The sequence below is a fragment of the Prinia subflava genome, chromosome 1, assembly GCF_021018805.1.
Source record: "Prinia subflava isolate CZ2003 ecotype Zambia chromosome 1, Cam_Psub_1.2, whole genome shotgun sequence".
NCBI classification, from domain to species: domain Eukaryota; kingdom Metazoa; phylum Chordata; class Aves; order Passeriformes; family Cisticolidae; genus Prinia; species Prinia subflava.
Genome location: NC_086247.1, coordinates 40,220,909 through 40,244,388, shown reverse-complemented (window position 1 = coordinate 40,244,388; position 23,480 = coordinate 40,220,909). Strand labels below are relative to the sequence as shown.

At 35.0% G+C, this 23,480-nt stretch overlaps 1 protein-coding gene across 3 annotated transcripts in view; it reads right to left on the bottom strand.

Annotated features, from left to right (window-relative positions):
* Window positions 1-8,387: 8,387 nt before the first annotated feature.
* Window positions 8,388-23,480, bottom strand: part of RB1CC1 (RB1 inducible coiled-coil 1) — a 65,570-nt gene continuing 50,477 nt past the window's right edge. For 2 of the 3 annotated variants that reach the window (XM_063394247.1, XM_063394238.1), the window contains 9 exons: window positions 21,470-21,629; window positions 19,159-19,267; window positions 18,798-19,038; window positions 17,175-17,226; window positions 16,096-16,143; window positions 13,108-13,166; window positions 11,259-11,395; window positions 9,681-9,751; window positions 8,388-9,353 (listed from right to left, as the gene is read on the bottom strand). In XM_063394247.1, coding sequence (XP_063250317.1) covers window positions 9,276-9,353; window positions 9,681-9,751; window positions 11,259-11,395; window positions 13,108-13,166; window positions 16,096-16,143; window positions 17,175-17,226; window positions 18,798-19,038; window positions 19,159-19,267; window positions 21,470-21,629 — 955 coding nt within the window. In that variant the 3' untranslated portion in view covers window positions 8,388-9,275. The remainder of the gene's footprint in view (window positions 9,354-9,680; window positions 9,752-11,258; window positions 11,396-13,107; window positions 13,167-16,095; window positions 16,144-17,174; window positions 17,227-18,797; window positions 19,039-19,158; window positions 19,268-21,469; window positions 21,630-23,480) is intronic. The other variant, XM_063394256.1, reaches the window with a different exon arrangement.

Sequence of the window (23,480 nt, the reverse complement as noted above, 5' to 3'; positions counted from 1 at the left end):
TATGCAACAGTGACAGACATAATCCTGTTGAAACTATTCATCTATTTTAGGAAGCTAAAAATGTGGAGACTTCTGGAGGTGTGTTAAGGATATGGAAATGCCACAACCCCAAGTCATCGGAACTGAATATTTGTGATTGGGAAACGTCAGAGCTTGTACAGCAGCTAACTGCATTTTTGAGGGGGCCTATAAATCTCTACCTCTAGCAGCATCACACACTTTATATAAAAGGGGGTGAGCTTTGAAGAGTGTCCTGGGTTTACTTTCTTTCAGAACTACATATGCAGAACTGCTTTACCAGTGATCCTGCAGAGGACATCCTTCAGGGTTAAACTTCAAGAACCTTTTCAGAAACAACTTTTAGTTCCCCTGGCCAAGGCTCTAAAACTTGTGCTAAAAAGGTTTTTTCATTTGGGTACAAATTATTTGGATTAATGTTAAAACAAATCACAGGAAGCTTCTGACACAGCTATTTCAACCCCCCTCCTCTTCCTCATGTCATCTTCCTCACCCGTACATCCAGGGTCAGAACAGCCACAGGAGCCTGGATCAATGGAAGAGAAGAACTGCAGGCAATCGGCATCCTGAAGAACCTGCCTGTGACCCTGTGCTGTGAGGATGATGACAGACCACTGTCAGAGCTCTGATCCCGCTGAGGTCCACTGCTCCTGAGCACATATCCAGCATCATTCCTCCTCTGCACCACGTTTACTGAACACAACAAGGTATGGCCGTAAAGGAAAACAACACCCAGCCCATTGCAAAACAACTCAGTTTCTGCAGAAATCCCCCACAGAAAAAAACTCCAAAAACAAACCCACAAAATCCCACCAACCCAGAGAAATAAGCTTAAACAAGAAGTAAGTTCATTTAAACAAGTTAAACATGAAGGGCAGGTGAAGAGTATTTATGGAGGATGATCTAAATTGTGTGGCAAGTAGAAAACAAAAAGTCACCAGTGAAGATGATGATCATAAACTCTTAAGGATATTCTTCTCTCACCGGTCAACATACAAAGTTCAGCAATTGAGAAACGTAGCCATTAGCACAACACAGCAGATTTGTCATTTTTCTCACCTCATCTTTTAAATCAGCTTTCCAAGAACATCTACTGGGCAATGACTGAACAATCCCCTCTTTACATTCCCTTCCTATTTATATTAATCTATGCTTAGAAGTACAAGATATGCTTTACAGATTTATTTTCCTTAAAATAAAAATATTTCCTAGTAAAATTTTGATATAATCTCTATATCAATATTGAGGATGCTTGAAGAAAAATTTCTATAGTTAGGAAAAAATCAAATTATGCACTGAACACCTGAATAGGTTTATGATTTCATCCCCTATAGCTGTGATAGGAAGCAAGAAGGGAATAGACAATGACATCTCAAAAATGTTGATTTTAATCTCAAAATTTGATTGTCAGTGAAATTACAGAATTATCTAAGTTAGGCTGAGAATCTATGACATCCCAAGATGTGCTTGCAGAATAAACTGTTGTAGCCCATTGTTGAAAACAAAAGATATGAGATAACAGATGATTTCATTTGCTTGAGAAACACAAAACCAACAAATAAGTCACTGTCTGATGGGTTAAGGAACATAACGTGACAAAATAAGTTGGTAAAAAGTTTAAAATGCACTTATTTTTTTAATAAAAAAATCAAATAATAAAAGTAATAAAAAACCCAACCAAACTCCAAACACTAAGACCCCTTAGAGAAAGCTATTTAATCAATGGCCCAGCAGTTAGAAGTGAGGTGTCCTCCCTCAGGAGCAAATGGCCCCTTTCAGGCCAGACCACACTGCAGCATCTCTACTCACAGCAGCTTCCACGTACATATATGGAACTTTTAAAGCTCCCACAAGTTGAGATTTTCCAAAAAGAACTTTATGCTACACACTAGCCAACCAACTCCAGCACCAGGGCATCAAAGCTTCTGCACAACTTTCTTTTTTTGTCACCAGTGAATAGGTTAAATTACCTAAGTGCAATGGAAAATGTGATTCATCTACACAGTGAGACACATTTGCTTTGTTTAACCATAGAGGGATACAGAAAACGGACTTGAGTTGTCCATAGTAAGTTCCTCTTTCTGAACTCACTGAAGAGCTGGGAAGAGGACAAGTGACACTAAAAATGCAGAAGAAGAAAGATTAAAATAGACAGACCACAGGTAACATGTAAAGAATCATGGCTCATCCTGTTTCCTGTGTAGTGTTGGGTAATAACTTCAACCAAATTTCTCAAGATGATTTCTAGGTGACTATAGGAACAAAGTTCAAGACGACATTTGTAGCTTAGGAAAGAAAAAATCTGGCAGATGGAGAAGCACCAATACTGGTTTTTTTTTTTTTTTTCTTTTTTTCTTAATACGTTATGGAAGTCTAGTATAAAGCTAAAAAACACAGATGATCTCCAGACAGAAATCAAATAGAAGTCCACTGAAAATAAATTATCACTTTCAGGTACACAATTGTAAAAATTTGATTGTTTTGTGTGTTTATATTAGATCTCAAAGAAAAATAAATAAAATGTGATGTAACACACATGCCACATTACAACTGTGTGTCTTGTATTAATATGGAAAACTGGCATACAGAGTAAGAACTGAGACAAATGGATACCAACACAGTTTCCAGAGGTGAGTGAGAATCCCAAGTGTCAAAAAGAAGAAACAAGGTTGCAAAATTTACTTGAAGTGTTACATGGCTTTGAACACATTGCTTTACCCTCTTACTTATATAATGGACAGAGAAAAATGGTGAAAGACCATTTGAAGGTCATATTTGAAGACATAAAACTGCTACGGTCTGAAAGAGCAGCCAAAGTATCTCAAATTGGTCACCCTGGTTGTCAGATACCAAAAATAAGTAAATTATCTGGAGAAACTCAGGTCTTACGTAAGAGATACACAGCAAGCATTCTGCTCAGAAATTGCCACCATAAAAAGGACAAGAATGTAATCATATATTCAAGGCAAGGTTTTAATGTATAACTGAGAACAGATGTGGAAGCACAAGTGCAGGAAAAGACTACCTAATTAGCTAATTGAAAAGCACATCCTTGGGCATATAAAATCCAAGTTTGACAAGCAGTCATAAGCTGACATTTCTCAATTTTTCAGTGCTTAAAAACTGCCAAAACTGAAGCATATGCCTTCCCAGTATATACACACATACTGTAATCATACACAGAATTGTGGAAAATTCTGGATTGGCAGGGCCTTTCTAAAGGATGTCTAGTCCAAGCCCCACGCAATGTGAGTGGCTATCTTCAACTAGATCAGGTTGCTCAGAGCCTCATCCAGTCTGACACTGAGTGTTTCCAGGGATTAGGTACACACCACCTCTCTGGGCAACCTGTCCCAGTGTTCCACCATCCTTATCATAAAAAAAATTGGTTTTATCTGGTTTAAATCTACCCTCTTTTAGTTTAAAACCATTACCAGTCACCCTATCCCATACCTACATTCCGAAGATCTGGTGTTCCACAGCAGCAACAACACTGTATATATACTTATATTCTACTGTTAACTCAGAATTCTTTTCATACTCTACAATGCAGTATTATAAGGTCAACAGAAGCATATTTAACTGCATGTGTCATATCTGGGGCAAATTATTTCAGCTTCCAAAAACTCACTTATAAGTAAGAGCTACAAACATAAGGAACAGAACTATTATTAGTATTACATGGTCTAAAATTAAGAGAAAATATTTTACTGCTTAGCTGTTTTGTTGATTAAATACTTTTAAAAATACAGTCTCTGAAATATTACTTCAGCCCCATTCAAGAAATCTTAGTATATACCAAAAAAGGCTATTTCTAGCTTACAGCTTTTTAAAAGCAGACAGATAGATTTAGTCAGCTGATTTCAACTGAAAATAAATAATTTTCCTGTATAATTACATAAAATAAAGGTGTCTTCTGCCACTTAAAAAGCTATCCACTGTCTACAAATTTATCACCTATTATTTACAGTATTCAGTACTGTATTCAATATAAGTGTAACCTTTTTCTATCATTTCAATCATTGTTTAATCATTGCTAAAAATACACCCCACCATTCACAAGAGACATGGTAGACAATTAATGCTGACCAGCACCCCACAAGAAGCATAGCTTAGCAGTCTACTCATTAGCACTTTGATTATATTAGACATTAAGTGCTGACATTTCAACTGCTTAAATTAACAGGCTCAGAGATGGACTGGTACTTAAAACTGACTGCTACCCCTTAAGGATCCAGGATCTTCAAGCTGGTTTTTTTCGTTCCTCCTTGATAACTGACATATAAACATTATGATGACCTTGATAATGACTATACAATGTGTCAACTCGTAAGTGTAAAATACCAACAGAGCAGAATGTTTTGGTAATATGCAATTCACGGCTCTGTACCTAATCTCCACTAAAAAATAAAAAGGAGCCATTACTTATTTTATGATTTTTCTGCACCTTTAGTACTCCCAGGACAGGTAAACAGGCCCAAAGCTGCTGCTTGCTGCAGTATTTGTTAAAGCTGTGTGTACAAGCATTCACACAAGCATCCAGAAAAGATACATCTCACGCAGAGGTGTGTGGCAGAAACACGACTTACTAATCTGAGTGTGACGAAAAAAGTTCTTTGTTCACAGGCTTTTGCAAACAGTACAAAGTTTTGACTAGGAAGTAAGAAGCTTGCTCTTCCCACTGCAGAAAATAAATCTGCTACTTACTAAGTAATTTTGCTAAAAAGTCAAAAACACAGTGAATTTAAGTCCAAGAAGCAAAAGTCAGGAAAAAGAAAGCAAGGATGTCACCCATGATTAATTTTAGAAAACTGAGCCAGAAATAGGGAGTAATTTAAAAATTACTCAAATTAAAATAGCAGTTTCAATCCAGGCTTCAAAGCAAAGGACTAAATTGAACGTTGCAGACATCCAATACCAAATTAGGTGCAAACTGAAGACCTTTATTAAAAACATCACAGGAGTCCAGCCCCAGCAGAGTTAAGCAAGACAACCTCAGGAGGTTCCTTACAACCTCAACAATTCTCTAAATCTGATGCTGCTCGAGAACATCAACAGTGAACTCAATTCTTAGCCAGTATTTGGAGTCTTTGGAGTCTGGGGACTAGACTTTCCCATGCTCCTCAGTATTTTATGTGGATGTTGCTAATATGAGTGAGTGTTAATAGAGCGAGTGGTAAAGGAAGTAACTGTTTACCCTTTATCATTTATCATTGCTGCTTCAGGACTGCAGAAGGGCTTTTCAAGTGAGCTAAAGACATCAGTGACCTTAAAATGCAGCACTGAGATAGATCACTGAAGTGTAAAAAGCTTGAGAAGGTAAGGGAGTTCTTGTGTGGAGAATGCTCCATTTCTGGATTATCAATTTGGCACTAAGCAGTAATTCCCTGCATTACAATTTATTAATGAAAAAGGTTACAGAATGAAACAACACTCCAAATTCTTGCCATAACAAGAATCACTACTCAATTCTTGCCATAGCTGCCTACAGCCAATGTGGCTGCTAGCTAAACTCCACGAAACAAGGGTGCAATGTGGGTCACAAAGAAAACCAGCACTGCAGAAAGGCACTTAATTTCACAGAGGGCAGACTTCCCAGTTCTACTATATAACATAAGTAACCTAAGGAAAAGTGTATACTTCAGAGTAAAAATGGTCCTACTCAGACCATCTTAAGATTCAAATGCGATACAGCTGAATTCTAAACAGCACAAGCTCCCGACAGGAGACCAACTGCAGAGCAGTGCAAAAACTGATGTTTCTCAGAGTATTCAATCGAATATAGCTTTCCAGAAACACTGGAAAAATCCCTTTTAAATTATCACATCCCTTCTTAAATGTTAAGACTGCAGGACAGCATTTGCTTTGAATCAACTTTCTCTACCATTCATTTTCCTTTTTGCAGTTCAGAAAAATTAGTTTCTTCTCTCTAAAGCCAGACTTTGGAATAAACATGTATTAGCAGTAGCACAAGAAGCTTTTTTTTTTTTTTTTTTTTAGTATTTGTTAAGTTTCCAACATGCTGCTCCACAGAAGAATTAGGGAAATTTGAGATCAACAAATTTATCCTCCAACTTCTCCCCCATCCCTCCTGACCACGCTCCTCATCCAAATTATATAGCTATTCACAGTTTTGTTATGGAGCAAGATGAAGCACATAGGTGGTACATAACAAACATACTTTCAAGAACTAGTAAGGCTGTGACATACAAAAAATATGTAAACTACATTTTTCTCAATGACTGTTCAGAATCATTACTGAATACACTAGGAGTTTGTTTGACAGAATTTCCATTCTGAATATACATGAAGATTATAAAATGAAACACATGACAAATATTCCTAAAACCCAAAGCCACTGCTGTTTATTTATATTTTAAAAATATGATGTCATGTAACAATAACAGATACATCCTGGCATTCTTTCAAGTGGCAGATATCAGCAGGGAAGGAGTTTTTCTTCCCTCATAGTTTGCATTACAGCACTTTGTTTTAATCAATTTATTTAGGTGCTTCCTAAGTTCACTTTCATATATTGTACATGTGTTTCTGAGTTATATAAACCTCAGTCACGTCTTTTTATCCTAAATTAGAAATCAAGCCAACTTTCATAGTATCATAAATCATCACTGCTACCGTCCATATACAAGCTTAAAAAGCATATATTTTTAATCTAGGCAACAGTAAAACAAGACTAGGAAGTTAGGTTGGTTTTACAGACAATGATGAAGGAATTTCTGAGGATTTTTGGGGTTTTTGGTGAGGAGTTTAATTCTCAGCATGAGTTTTGTACTCACCTCACTTCAGCATTTAGAGCACCATCGCAGAGCCTGCAACAAATGAACTTCTTTGTATGTCATCAACACAAAGCAGAACGTCACACAAACCTTAGTGCTTAATGACTCACAGTATTAAAAAAATGTTTATTTTTGTATGCTTGAAAAGGAGTGCCACTTGTAGGTACTCTGTCATGTAGGGCCATCCTCAAATTAGGAGTTTTATCCAACTTGGAAGAACTTGATTGACAACACATCTTTTCCTCCATGAAGAAAATTCTAGGCAACATTTTACTTGTCTTTGAAATAGACTGCTCAATAACAGAAGAGTGGGTTCTTATGTTACAGCACTGGATTGCCCCTTTACTGCTACTCAAGGAATAACTGCTCTCACAGAAATTGAAGGATTCAGTGCCTCTTAACAAAGCCTGATGCTTCCAAGAGATAACTAAACCCTGGAAGACTTAGAATATTCACAACAGTAGTATCTGAGGCTGGGAAACTTTTGTCAATGGGTAAAAGACATCAAGGCTTCTAAATATTTGGCATTTTAAAAGAAGTAAGTCACACTATGTGCAACTTCTTACCACTTGTGACTCAGCTGACTTAAGGAACAAGATTGCACCAAATTGCAGACAAAACTGGATTCCCACTTCACTGAAGGTAAAACATTCAATTATTAAAAAAACCCCCATTGTATCATGGGTTGTTTGGCTTGCTTTTTTTATGCAATAAACCTGTCCTATAGATCTATGCTACTTACATATTTGACACTGGGCAGTACTCAACTATGGTAATACTATTCTTGAAGAACAAGGCACATTTGAAAATTAATTTTAAAAAGTAAACTAGTAAACTACTAGTAAACAACTAGTAAATTTAACAACCAGGTAGGAAAGCAACTTGATGAAATTACATTCTGTTTTCCACAGATCAGTTGTCTCTGATTTATTTAATCAAAGATATGATACAGTTACAAGCCCATGCATTTCATAAAAATCTGAAGTTAAAATTTTTACGGAACAAATATTTAAATAAAGAATACACAGATGTTTCTGGGTATTGAACTGGACTGGTTAGTCTGAGAAATATTATTTGCAACATATGAGCAGAAGCATTGAGATTTTCATGTGGTCATGTCTTTATCTCTTCCCCTTCCACTCCACACCTGAAGACAAATCACAGCTGAATAATGCTATGGACTGAATTCCAGGCATAAGCTCATAACTGAACTCATAATTTCATTTCCCATTGGCTACATATTTATAGTACATCCCTTTTATACTGTTATTAAAAATAAAATAAATAATACTACATTTTAAGAATGTAGGCAGTATAACTACTAAAAAAATGTTCTTCATCCATTTAATATGCTGACAAAACTAAAATTTCTGTCTATTTAAATCCACTGTTATGATTACAAAGTAATTCTTGTAATCCCCAAATGTTTTTGAAAATTACTACCTCTCATAGAAAATTTGGGTTTTTCTATGTAACCAAACCACTGGAGAAATCACAGAGAATATATAATAGATTAACATGAAATAAATATTAGAGATAGTATTTAAAAGGCACACAAATACTTCAAACACATACAGTTTCAAATCTTTATTGTTTTAAAATTCTACATGTCTTTTACAATTACAATAATTTGTTACTTAAATGACTCTTGTATGGTTAATGTACAATGAGTTTTTTCCTGAAACTCAACCATGAAATACAATTTCATCAATATGATTTTTCTAAATAGATTAATACAAGACTTCTGTTTTGTCGGGAAGAGCAAGTGCTTGACCTTGAATAAACGGCACAGGTGTCTTCCCTTCAGAATCTGTGTGATCAATCCATCGAAAGTGCTTTTGAAGATTGCAGATCTAACTGTGACTGATTTTCAAAATCAGTCCATCAAATTACAAGGGTTTTTAACATTAAAGAGCATTTTCATGTAATGAAACAAGCTGCAGTAGTTATTTTTATTCATCTACTGAGGCAAACTCATGTTGAAGAAAAATTATATGATTATCTGCATGCAATGAACACCCTCTTTAAATAGTTGATGAATTTTACACATATAAAGAATCTGTTAAAGAGTGCAAGTACTTTGATAATGATTTCACAAAAGGACATATGCTGGTAATAATGGTAACTAACATTTAACATCTAAATACAAGCTAATGAATATTTAACAGGCAATTAACATGGCAAACAAACCATGTTTCATGTGGTTGCCCTTCGAGAAAATGAACTCATTTGGTCCACACTCTTAAAGTTATCTGGGTAAAAAAATCGAAGCAGTTAGGGCCAGAGTTTTTGATGAATTTCTAAAATGTCACCTGTTAAAAAGTAAAAGCAGTACATCAATGACGTATCTTGTCACATGACCTCAGTATAAAAAGATGGCCTGGTTTTCGGAGCAATGAACGAGCACTGAAGGACAAGTCAAAAAAGAATGGAGACAGAATGAACTAAAACTTTGTTGTGTTATACTTTCTTGTTCCATGGTACTGCTTTCACTCTGTAGAATTTTGTACCCAAAGGAACTTTGAATCTGTTTTGTGCCTAGAAAAAAAAAAAAAAATTAAAACATGGAATTATTCGACTGATTTTTGTATTTTTAAGCTCAGACCGATTCCCACTACTCAGTATTCAGGAGTCTGGCAAGGCTCTGGACAGTGTGGATGCAAATATCCAACCCACTGCCCACTCAACTCTTCTGCTTCCCCTACTCTTGCTATTCACTTACTCAAAAGAAAAGCAGGAATAGCAGAACTTAGGACAATTTTCATCTAAATTCTTATGCAGAGAACTTGTCACAATTGTTAAAAATATTAAAATTTATTTTCTTTTCTATTAATCATGGATGATTTCTCATTTCTATTTTCTTACCTTTTTTGCCTGGCAATATTCCTTTTCCATCACTTTTCCTAGCACCCAAGGCCTCCTAGATGCACCTGATGCTAAAGAGAAAATATATTTAACATTTTGGATAAGTAACTACAAGTAACAGAATATTACATTGTATTTCCATTAATTTTTTTTTAAATACTCCGTTTAAATAAATGAACAAACATTAACTAAGGTCAGGTTTAAATGCAACACTTTGGTGGCCCTTAGAACAATAATTTGCAGTACCCAGGCCAACGCCAATTTTAACCTATCCTAAATACAACTAGTATTCTGAATTTCATTTTCCCCACTTTCCTGATGCAGGAATAGAATCAAGACATGGTTTTCTGAACACTGAGATAGAGACAAATGTGTCCCTCAGGCAACTGATGAGTCTTGTTGTTTGTTTTACGTGCAGTTTTCTCAGATTTGAGATTAACTCTGTTCAGCAATTGGTAAGGACCAGAGCGAGCTAAGTCCATTTGAAAACAGACAGGTCAGTGAACTAAGTACTCACAGTAACGTACAAACTGACATGGCTTGTATACATAAAAAAACAATAAGAAGAGTCTACTGTATTTCACACAGTTACACATGCACTACTAATGCCAGAGTTCAGAATATATTGCATCTGGAAGTAAGGCAGGCATTTTCCCCTTATGTTTCATAGATGACACATGGATCCTTCAGCAAACTCAGAATCCAGTTAGAGCTTAGTGGAGACTACACAATTATTCAAGATCTATCATCTTTCATCATAACTGCAATCTACAGTGAGTCTGTTCAGGGAAATTATTTGACAGCTTGTGACATACAACAACATAGAAACTTTCACTGATAAATTAGAATTAATACAAATTTTCATTTGATGCATAGTCTCAGATGTTTTTGCAGAGCTGGGAACACAGGTGGGTTTGCAAAAAACCCATGATAGTTTAAAGACATTTCCATGAATCCACTTCATGTAGCTCATGGTTTAGTGCAAAGCATTGTTATTCTTCCTCATTTAAAATTATTTCAATTCAGCTAAGTTTAGGTAGCTGCCCCCCAAAAAAAGCAAACAAAAAGCCTTGAAAATTAGGGAGAAAAAAAGTAAACGTGCCATCAACTTGAACATAAACAGTAATGCAGAAAGTCTTCTCTGAAAATTTATAATCAACACCATTTTAATATGGTGGAAAAATTATGAGCAAAAATATTGCAAATTCCCATATACTGTTATCTACATTTTTTATTTATTATTTATTCGGAGTAGTTAAAGCATCCTGATGGGAATGTTCACATATTCTGTGAGTGTACCAAATTAGCATATTCTTCTTTTTTTTACAGATTACTTTGAAGATGCAGATATTTTCCCCTAGCTTTCCAAGATCTATATGAATTTTTAATTAAAAATATCCTGCTTTGAAAAATATTTTTCATCAGAACAAGTAGCAAAAGCTACAAAGACAGCTGACAACTATCATATGCTTCTTGTATTTATCACATACATACTTAGAAAGATCACTTAAGTGTTAGAAAGTTAAGAGTGTTAGTTGTAAGAGGAGATAATAATTAGAAAAAAATTTTGACACTTACCACACTCACCTGGTTTGAGATCCAATGCTGCAAGGGACTCTGAGTGCAAGAAATACAAGGTTGGACTAACTGTAAACAACACGTAGTTGTCATGCCTTTCATCCAAGATAATGAGAACCAAATCGCCAACCTGAAAACTGGGGGGGAAAAAATAAAATCACAGAACTTAAATAAAAAAACCACAGAAGCTTAAAACTGTATTAATTTCACTACATTTTCCCCCCACGTATTGCATGAGACAGACTAAGTTGAACAGCAGCAGACATTTCCACTTGCTACATCAACTCACATACGTTTCATATTTTCTGAAGTCAACAAAAGCAGGCTAGCTCAAATTATTTTTCTCAAAAGAACTGTCAGCTTTGCTTTAAAATATAATCAGAAGTACATAACTAAATGATAATGTTTCTATTTTGTATTATTTTTATCCACCGGTACTTAAGGTGTCACTTGGTGGTGTTTACAAACATTCTTTTGTTGTTTTAAATTGAAGCAAATTTGAACACAGAAAAATACAGCAAAAACATTTATGCATCTTTCAATCTTAAAATTTTAAGCACACAAGACAAAGAAGAGATTAAGTGTTCATCTTTGATCAAACTATGAAAAGCCAAAGAAACATTGTGGTGACTTGTATGTAAAAAACTGTAAAACTCTACTTCTTCCTGACACCAAGGTAACACAAGAAGCCACCAAGTTCTCATGCAAAGTTTCAGTAACAGAACTCAAAGAACAACTTCTGTCTCCAAACTTCTTGTTCCATGGTGTGAAGTGTTGCAAGTAAGTTATTTCCCAATAACGAAATTAAGTCTAAAATAGCTACAAACTAAGCATTAGATCACAAAGGAGTTTTAAGAATAAATATTACTACTTCTCTGGTGATGAGGGAGGAAGTGCAATGAAAGTGAAATTTTCTCTGTAGAAGGAGACTACAGATACGCAGTCAGTCAACTCAGTAAATCTAGAGAAATTTAGGTCATCATCTATAAAGTTCATTTTTGGATTAAATAAACAATAATTATGCTTTTCTGCCTGGACTTACTATGAAGACAGGCTACACTGACTTAAAAACATCTCTACTGGACATATGAATTCTTCTTTCAAACCATTTTCCTACTCAAAAACTACCAAGACACTTGTGACAATTTTCAGATGCTAGAGGGAAAAAAACAATTCTGCATCTGTTGATCTTGTTACAGCAAAAACAAAAATTGGTGTAATTCAGAAAACATTAACAGAAAAATCTGTGCAGGTTTTAATTCTCAAAAGTTTTTTTTATATTACTCAAGTAATTTATGAGCCTAATATTAATTAAGAAGTTGTCTAACTTTTACATTTTACAAGATTATTTTTTTTCCAGCAACAATTCTACATGCAGCTGCTAATAGATAGATAATACCAAACAAAATGTTTGACTTAATTTTATATCGCTCTGTTAGAATAAGACAGGAACTTTGAAGACTTCAGCAAGGTAAGACTTCTCTTGAAATATAATACAGCACTACGCATATTTAGGGTGACTAGATTAACTTTTTCTTAGCATGACTTCAAGGTTACAGATAAACAAAAAAGTAGTCTTAAAAAGGTCTCAGAAAATTCTAGAAATCCCATGAAGTAAAGAATTCAAGAAAGTCACTGATAGATTTAAAAAAAGCATTTTATTGTTTATAAAAAGGTTTCATAAAATTTGATTTATGCTCAACTGGAATAGTTCAATAGCTGATGGCTAAATTATAGTGATCTATGCATCTTTTTACCACAGAGCAAGAACAGAATAATTGTAACATTAACTATGGACATTTATTGAAAGTATATCCATCTGTTTATATGAAAATTAACATGTACTTACTCTCTAATTGCTATTTTTTCAGAATGTCTTGAGGATACTGATGACATGCTTTGGGACATCTACAAAAAAGAGAAAAACTATAAAGTACTGGCAAGCTATGATGAAACGTACACTGCGGGTAAGAATACAGCAAGGTGATTTTTCACTGATTTCAAACAGTGCCTAGTCTTGCAGATTTTATATTCACTCAGAAAACCCACCATCTACTTTTGTCATCCTGTTCTACAGTGGGTTTGGTGGTTTGGTGTGATTTGGTTTTGGATTTTTTTATTTTTCTTTTTTTAACAGCTACCTTTGATTATTAAAGTTTCTGCATAACTAACTTCTCCCTCATTATTTAAAACTGAGAAGGGCTTTTCACATCAGTGTCAGTGAAGATTTATTCTGGGGATACACAAGACCTGTGATAAAACTGTCCATTCTAATAGAGAAGTCACTGGCACTAGAAAATGCTGAACATCAGATTAAACATGTTTATTACAATTAAACTCTTGATGTTGAGTTTTTCTACAAACTGCCACAAAATCTAAAGTTTACTGTAATCAACAGGGTAGCACTTCCTGGAACAAAACTGGGGTTAGATTTACTAAGATCAGACAAAGGTTCAATTCTGCAAGGTTTTGGACATAATTATCTTCTCCATGTATATTTGCCTTTAAATGTTTAAATTAGTAAGATACTGGCACATGGACCAACCTCAGTAGGACAAACTAGACCTAAAAATAAATATAAATGCACATGAAGTGTCTGCAATAACTGTGATAACAAGAAATGACAATGGGTAATTAATGCTACTTCTATCTCCAAAGGAATACCTATCCCACATTCAGGCAAGTAGCTGGGGAGGCTGTTTGGATGTAAATGTATCAGTTTCATAACCCTCTGGTAACCTCCTTACAAAACACAATTCATAATTGCTCCACAGAAACTCTGACTAGAGGTCCTGCAGATTTTCCATCCATTCCTACTTCCTGGACCATTTCCACATGCTATTCAAATCTAGATTGCTCAGGGTTGAAGTTTAGCACGTGATTTTTCATCTGTAATTCAAACATTGTTTCCTATAGTGAATTTCCTTCCTATTGTCAATCTTGCCCCCTGCCTTCCACAAAGGCAGTACCAGCCTGTCTTCATATGGCTTGAAGCCTATTCAGAGCGCATTTTCTTCATTCCTTCAAAGAATGGGTCCAAATTAAATGCAGTACATCACAGAAAGCTCTCAAATTCTGATGACATTTTCAGCAGTTTTCTTTACAGGATCCAACCTCAAATTTTTTTTAGAGACTACCTTTCTTTCTTAAAAAAGTTGCAGCTAGCATGAAATTTGTCAAATTTGCTTATACTGTTCACAAAAGTGTTTGAGAGTTCTCTTCAGATACACAGACCAGATATTTTCTTGCTGTTTTTTAAAATTGGAATAAGCATTAAGTGAAAACACAAAATAGCTTGATTTCTGCTTTTTCCTTAATTTCTAATGTCAAGAAAAACAGAATAAATTAGAATGTTAAGAATAATTACATTAAAATCTTGTAAGGAATGTTTTATGAGTACAATTGTAATAGCCTTTACACAGAAAAAAATGGTTGCCTTTCTCAGTAATTCGTTTACTGTAACCAAAATACTGCAATAATATTCCAAGTATTACAAGGAGATCCTTTTTGTTCCTTGTAGAAGTAATTTACAAGTTCTTCTGCAAAAGCCAGTGACCTATGAAGATTTTTTCACACAGAATGCCTTCTGAGCTCCTTATTTGGATTATCTCAACAGAAATAAAAATTGGTATTTAAGTTCTGATGCATATTTCAGTTTTAGAAGTGCATCTAACACGAGGTGGGGAAGGGAAAGAAGGATGAAGAGACAAATAGTAAACTTACCTATGTAATAACTCATTTATAAGTAAGGAATTGAAAAGATATGAAGTTCCTATGCCCATTTAGAAATCAAATTTGAATCGCATTCTCAACTGCCAATTTCTCCTACATGGCTTTGCATTAATCATAACAAGAATAATCTTCTGTTTGTCTTGTACACAGTGTTTCTTCCATTTTATTTTACTCTAATATGACAAGAGTTCAAGAGTTTGATTCAGGAAATCTATAGAGAGGCTTAGAAAACTGTCCGGATGTATTCTGAGTTGTAATGTAAAAACTACGCTAATATAAATTCTGTGTACTTCACTGACATTCTGAATTAAAAATAATCCTTTAAAAATTATACTTTTTGATTCCTTGCAATCCTCTCTTAGGCCTGGTATGAAGTGTAACTTTCCACTACACAAATAGCAGTTCGTACCAAACCTCTAGGTATCATGTGTCACTTAAAGTGTTATCTCCATGGCCAGTCCAACCAAAGGATGTACCTGCTTTCTACACACACAGGAAATTTTTAAGACTTAAAATCGAGACCTGCTAGCAAGGATAAAGTGAGAATAAATAAAAGGAGAAGAATTTACAGTACAGGAATCAAGGGCTCTCTGTCACTAAATCATTTTTCCTTCCACAGACAGTTACTGTATTTGAGCATTTCATATGGTGGCTGCCTGCATTTCCAGCTGCTAGGCAGAATTACAGTTTCATACCTTACAAAGCTGGCAGGAACAGTTTTCCCAAAACAATCTCTAAGTTATTGTTAACTAACAATTGTGTTTGAAGTGCAGACATATTTGTATCCTTGCAAACTGGCCTTCAATTTACTGCTGCTGAAAACTGAGTCATGGTGTCCTAGAAATTACCACCCCCTTACCCCAACTTGAGATGGTCTGTGTTCTTTGAGAAGAAGTCACTCTCCAGTCCTGTGAATCTTTTTCCATGAGAAGACTAAGATCAGGTACCTCTGGAAGCTTATCAGGTTACCTATTTACCACTTGCCTTAACACTAAAATATTTTTAAAATTAAGAAAAACACATTCTTAGATTTTAACAAACTTGACATTTTAAGCTTTTATTATTTTTTCATGAGGCTTAAAAAATTGATTGCACAAATACTTACCAATCTTTGATTTAATCTCTTATTTTCCTCTTCTTTCAATTGCAAAGTCTAAAAGAAAATCTTAATCTGATTAACTGGATATTATACTTCATACAGTACAAACAGTTTTTAAGAAGCTCTGATATGACTAGAGCTCAACTATTTGTACAATACTACATCTTTCAGTTCTGAAACAATTACTAAAACATCTTTTAAACATGCAAAATACCCCTTGAAGTCTAGTAATTATCCTGGTGCTACAAACCCCATTGCTGAAATTTTACCTTCATACTCATACTTCTCTTTCAGTTAGAAAAATATGCCAAGGATAGAACAGCAAAAGAAATCTAACATATTACTATGTTATAGTTTCTACCCATGACAAATCCTTTGTAATCAGATGACAGAAAAAAGCATGTATGTGCTCAGAGTCAGAAAAATCCAGGCAGTTGCATCATACAGTGTCACAATCCATTAACAGAAAGCGTTCTTGTTCTTTATTTGGTCCCAGATTTTAGTCCAAGTGATCCTAGAAAGCTGGAAGCTAATGGCACCTTTTCTTTTTTTAAAAAGTCAACTTTAAAAGGACAACTGTGATGAAGTTCGATATGACTGGACAGTTAAAATTACTAGAATCTGAAATACTCCAGTGTAACTACTAGGACATTTTACCAAGAATACAGCCTACGAAGAGAAATTACCCATTTTCATGAGAAACTGGTAAATCAATTTTAAATCCTGTCCAGCTGTTTTGTATGTACTAATTAGAAAAAGAAGTTGTAACTTTTTTTCTATAGAAATTCTCTGAATCAATGATCTGTTACTCCTAAGAAGAAATATTACTCCTGAGTCATTCATACTAAAGCCTACAGACATAACAAGGATAGGCCAAGAGTAGTGTTTTAATAGTTATATTGAATTACTTTAGTGAATTACAGTTATCCAAGAGTACAATGAAAAAACATTCCCCGAAATAATATTTATAATCCTTGCAGACACTGTATTGTATCAGAGCAGGTAACTGACCACAGCACAACTCCACATGTACACATTTTTAAGTGCTTAGTTGTAACAATTGACCTCACAAACAATCTACTCACTCTTTCTAATAGCATTATCCTCTGCTTTTCTTCAGACATATGAACATTTTCACTAAAAGAGAAAGAAAATGGACAGGTTAAAAACTAACATTTTCTTCATAATCAAAAATTGTCTTTTCCACACCCACCTGCCATCTTCCCTCAATGAAGAGTGTTATATATTTGCTAGCACAGAGCAAAGAGCATAGAAACACAGACTAGGGATCAGCATCAGTATTTCTGGTTGGTGTCTTGGATTATTTTTTCTTTTCTTTAAACCAAGGAGGTTCTTTGTTGCAAGAAGCCAGTTAATTTTCAGCCATTGATTAGTTTATCAAGCCACATGGGGGCATTTCTTGGTGTTTTGCATTGTTTTCAAGACACCAGGATCAAAGATAGAGCCCCACATGCTTTGACAGTTAACCCCTGATACTGCATTAAACTCCACTATGTCCCATTTTCCTAGTTTGTAGCTCAAAGGCTACTGGGGAGTAGTCTGAAGTGCCCTGGTACTCTCCGGTAGAGACACAAATGTGAACTTGCTGCTTGTTGCTATTCACTGAGCCATACACTGAGCACTGGGGCATGATAAAATAATGCTAACATCCAAGTAAATTCTTAACAACATAAACAATAATTCCTAAAGCAGTAACAATGTAGTTTAAAGCAGTTCCAATAGAGAAGAAACAATGTAATTTCTGGTCCAAACTGATTTGGTTGAGAAAATAGAGAAGTTTTGGGAGGAAACATGCTATAAATCCAACCAAAATACTCACTAAAATGAACAGATTATAATTAAACCATACTAGTCATTACTTCACTTCAGTTAAAAGGCTGTTTAGCTCTCATATAATAGGAAGCAGTCAATAGAAACCTGTAAAAGTTGCTGTCTAATCATACACTGAGCCATAATTTTTTTTGTTCACAAGCTCACCCTAATTTTTTTTTGTACATCTGTTTTAAGAGTGCAGGACTAGAACGATTACTATAAGAAACAGCACTTTTTCTAAAGATAGGGTACTTCCTTGTTTTATTATCAGTGCAAGCTTAGTCCGGCAAGGACAAACTGTTTTCATCTTCACTTCCACCCAACTGGTGCTCTGGGTATGTGACTCTGGGTTAGGCAGCATCAGTTGTGATGGACACTGACCAAAGCCAATGTAAGTACATCTAACAATTCTGCTCTTGTTCCTCTTGTGTGGTTCCCAGGCAGGTTTCTTACTTCTGTGAAAGGTATGGAGGAGAAGTTTGTGGTTCTTTAAAATGCTAGTGGCATCAAAGTGAGACTCTGTTCAAAAGATGTGTCAGTAACATGCAGCTTCCCAGCTCATTCACCATTACAGTTTTCCTTCTGTTTGACTTATATTTTGTAGACTTAGGTATATTCTTTAACATGATGATTGTGGGGCCAAGTTTCACCTTGAAGCTGCACACTTCAGAGTCATCAAACCCACACATTCCTAATGATTGTCACACCTCAACTGTATGCACATGTATGTTTCAAAGAATATTTCCAGGAAGAGCATCAAAGGCAGGAGTCTTAAGAGTTAAACATGCTCATCTGTATTTCACACCACCCAAGAGCACACACTTGCAGAATGAGAGCAGGCTTTGTGCATTTCTACTCTACTGCCCCGTACTTACTGCACAGCCATCATACTGGTTTCCATCGTGGAGTCCATTCTGCCTTCAGCCCCAAAGTCAGCAACCAATCTGTCTGTGTCACCAGGCACATCAGCTGCACAGGCTCCACAAGCTTCTGGCGCTGCTGCCAAGTACGTTGATGGAGAAAAATTACTACTTCTCAGTTTATTAACCTCTTCTTCAAGCTTCTTCTTCTCTTCAAGTAAGCGAGCCCGATCTTCAGAAAGTGTTTCAATCAAATCTATGACACAAATGAACAGAATTTCTTTTAATTACAGCAACACTATGGATCAAAATCAATCTGCAAAAAATGGAATAGTCCTATTAGAAAAGACGAATACTTCTTCAGAACTTTGCTTACCTTTATCTTTTTCTTGCTGTTGTGTAAGCACTTTTAATTTGTCACTAAGATCATTAATTATGTTTTCTTTTTTCATTTTCTCTCTTGCCAGAACAGTGTTAAAGTTGGTCTGAAAACAGAAAGGAATTATTACTGAAATAATAAATGTAAAAAGGTAACGCAAAATAGTACAAAAGACAGCATGCATTTAAGTTTTCTCTATTATAACTAAATGAGAAATTAAAGCTTTTTTACTTATTGCTTTGTACATTTTATTTTTGTCTGTAAAATTTTTAAATTTTTTTTATTTTTTACTCTCTCCTTCCGTCAAGCTTGATGCATACAAGTGGTACAAATTAGGAGTTCAAATTAAGATTAAGCTGAACTGCATCCAAATATGTCACATACAATGAAAAATACCATTATCAATACACTATAAACTGAATTAAAAATACACTTCAAGTCATGCATTTATTCTTCAGTGAACATTTAACTATTGCAAAAGATATACAAGAATCCTAGTTAATAGCTTGATTAGGTGAACACAAAAAGAGACCAGCACAGCTCTCAGTACCAGTCTGACCAATCTTTCCACTTCTTCAATCCTTCTACTGACCATTGTGCCCTTTTACTCTTAAGGTGCTGCTGACGAGACAGACAAAACCTACGAACAACCATGTATTAAAAGGATATTTCTAATTAATTTGAATTTTTCTGTGAATTTGAATATTGTCTTGATATATTTGAATAATAATTTGAAAATAAATATTGAAAATATTTATTTGAATGAAAATTTGAAATAAATATTGAAAATAAATATTTGAAAAATAATTTGAATATTTGAATATTGTCTTGATATATGCCTATCAATGCCTATCAATGTCTTAAAATGCAAACTATTTGGTGGGATACACACCTTACATAGGGCACAGCAGCCTTTGTTATATGCCTTCATAACAAAACTCTCCTACCACAAGCATAAGTGACACCTCTGAGGAAACTTCACAGAGGAAAGAAAACAAAACCCAAAAAAGACTAAGGCAAGGCCAAATACCCAAAATATTCAGTCATCAGTAGAGCCAGTGAAGTAAACTGTCACCACTGACTGATACACCGTTTTTCTGGGTTTGGGGTATTTGTTTGCTTTGGTTGGGATCTTTTTTTTGGGGGGGAGGCAGGTTGTTCTTATTTGCTGTTTTTTAAAAAAGTTCCAGCTTTTCCCAGAATTTGCTGTTAATGCCTCAGAACCTTCCCTTCAAAGCTCTGCTGCAAAAAAGAAGAATACTATTAGATAATGAGGAAAATGGAGTACTAAGGAATACTGTGATGGAAAAATAAATCTAATGATTACCAATGTAGGAAAAATTTCCTATTTGATTTACCATGTAAGGCTAAATTCAGCCTCATCCTTGCAGCCCAGTTGCAATAATACTCCTTTTTTTATAGTCATCTGCAATTTTGTGTTCCCTGCACCAAGTGATTCATAGCATTCATTCACCAAGCTCACTGATCATCACCCTTGTCTCTTTGTCCTTACTTGATCCTACCACACAGCTACAGTAAGGAGAAGTGCTTAAAGCAGAAAATCCTTGCTCAGTATTTAAATGCAACAAAGCTGCAGATAATAGCTGTTGCTGACAGAGATTTAATTTAAGAACTCAAGACTCATCTACAGAAACTAAGAGGCTCAAGGTGTTTTGAAAGCAAAAAAAAAATGTATGAATACAGATGTAAAATATTAATCCAGTGCAATGTGTTTTTTTTATCAAGATAAGAAGTATCTAGTGGCTTTAAGTTCATTATGTAAAATGCAACATACTTTGTTTGAACCTCAAAATACAGTATGTGCTTTGAACCTCAAAACACCACCTGTCCATGGTAATAAACATTAAAAACCACTAAGTAGCATTCCAAATCAATTATTATTTCAAATAATTAATTTAGTGTTGTCCACAAATTATGTAATACCTGGTATCTTTCTGCAGTTAGAGATGAATGAATATAAATTTCAAGCACTTAAGCAAGAGAAGTCACAAAACCTGAATCTGGATTGCCAGTTGTTTGGTAATTGGTTTGGCCTTTTGTTTTTGGTTTTTTTTTCCTGTGGGGTTTTTTTGTTTGTTTCTTTGTGTTGGTTTGTTTTGTTTTGTTTTTTTTAATGTTTAAATGATTGATTCCATTAACACATCAAATCCTGGCTTCAGATAATCACACAAGTTTAGAATGTGAAAGAGTTACAAAGGAAAAGAGAAAACCGTACTGTAACTTCAATGCAGCGAAAGAACACAACTGCCATGGGAGCAAAAATAATCAGAAAAAAAGTCAGCTTTACCTGCTGCTCTGCAGTGAGTGATGTTCTGATGTTCTGCATTTCTTCATTCTTTCTTTTCTCTTGCTCTTCAAGTTGCTCTAAGAACTTCATTTTTTCTTCCTGAAGCTTCTCCTGAAGTTCAGCGACTAAGTTTGATTCAGCAGATGATTCAGCAGGAGGACTTAAAAGAAAATGTTTAGGCTTTAAATGTGCAGCATGTACCAAACCCCACAATATATGAAATAAGCACACACAAACAAGACAGTTCAATTCAAGACATTATTTCTGAAATATTTAATACATACTATATTACAATTAAGCCATTACTAACTTCAATTCTACTTTTTAATCATGAGCATCTCACCAATTCTTACTCTTGGGTATTCTGTGTTCTTAGCGCAGCACACTGGCTCTAACTTTTAAGTTTTATTGTGGGGGAGGACTTCTGTTTATACTTTTACTAATGTAACAGAAGGTGTGGAAAGTGGTAAAAAGAACAAACAACTATCAACTTCACAAAGATACTTAATATGTCAAAATGCAAAGCCTTCAGAAATATCACATAAGGAAAACAATTCTGATGCTAAGGAATCCAGACATGAAATTCGAAACTCTGGACTGTAGAATCTGGAGCACAGCAGTAATGATCACAGATGAAGGAAATCATCAACAGTCACAAAGCCAGGAAGGAGAATGACCTCAAAGGGCTTTTGAAACAATGTTACATAGGTCAAGATTTTCACCACTGAAGCAAAAATTAACTGCATTCTTCTGTGTTTTGGCTTGAGTTATCAAGAACCCCCCTAAAGAACTTTAGAACAGAGAAACCCCTTTGTTAGGTAACAACTGTGAAAAATTGCATTATTTAAAATTTCTAGGACTCATCTACACGAGAATCATATTTAAACCATATTGATGTTAAAATTAATAATATTTACACCCAAAGCTGTTAGCTGAACTAAATCAAAGCAGGAATCATCTGCCTCTCAGATGGATTGCCTGGACTACTGTTTGCAAATGACAGCCAAGTAAAGGATATTGTTGTTCTGCAAAGGATGCTAGCACATGACCAGTTCTCATACCTCATCACTGTACCAGGCAGTAGGTTTAAATATTTCAGCTGAAAAGGTCTTAACTACAGCAGTGGTGACAATGTCTAACTTTATTGTTTTCAAGATACCTAAAGCACATCTTCAGATTGGGGATTCTTTGCAAGTAAACACTTGCACTGCTCTAAGATGACAAAGGATGCATTTCACAATACTACTATTACCACGTGGGCATATACTGAATATACAAACCATTATGCAGCAGCTAAGCACTCAAAAAGCCCATAAGAAGCTTAAAATAAAAGAGCTCTGAAAGCCAACTGAAGTTCTCAGAGTGGCTAAACAGCCTCTGACATTCTAGAAGTCAGAAGTAAAATAAGTAAAGGAAGTCATGAAACACTCAGGAAAATCTTTTTTTGTGCCACTGAGGAAACACCTTCATGCTTGATTAAATTTCAATTTATTTCTAAATGAGGCCTGGCTAAGAAGACATGTGCTCTGTGAAGAAGATTCACTACTTATGGTGGTTTGACAGAAGTGGCTGGACAAAACCAAGGCTAGAAGATACCAAAGCATTAATTCCATCTTCAAAGCAATTTGGATTCCTGTTCTACTTTTAATGTTTACAGTATTGCAGATATTTTACCTAACCAGAACACTGTCTCAAATGCTTAACAACAAATCATTAGATATCGTAGTTTTCTCTACTGTTTTACACTACTATGTAGTGCAGAAAGAATAAATGAAATTACAAATGCCTTGCAGTTTTATTATCTTTCCTAGTCAAAATTACTTGATTTTCAGACACTATGTTGAGACACTACATTAATTTTTATACTGTGGTAATGCATGGCTAGCAAACATTTCTTTGTTGCCTCTAAATATTTTTGTTAGTTTTCATGGAAGTTCAAAAACTAAATTCCTGACACCAGTGCAATATTCAGGTGAAATTTAACAATACCTCTATCTGTCTGTACGTTCTG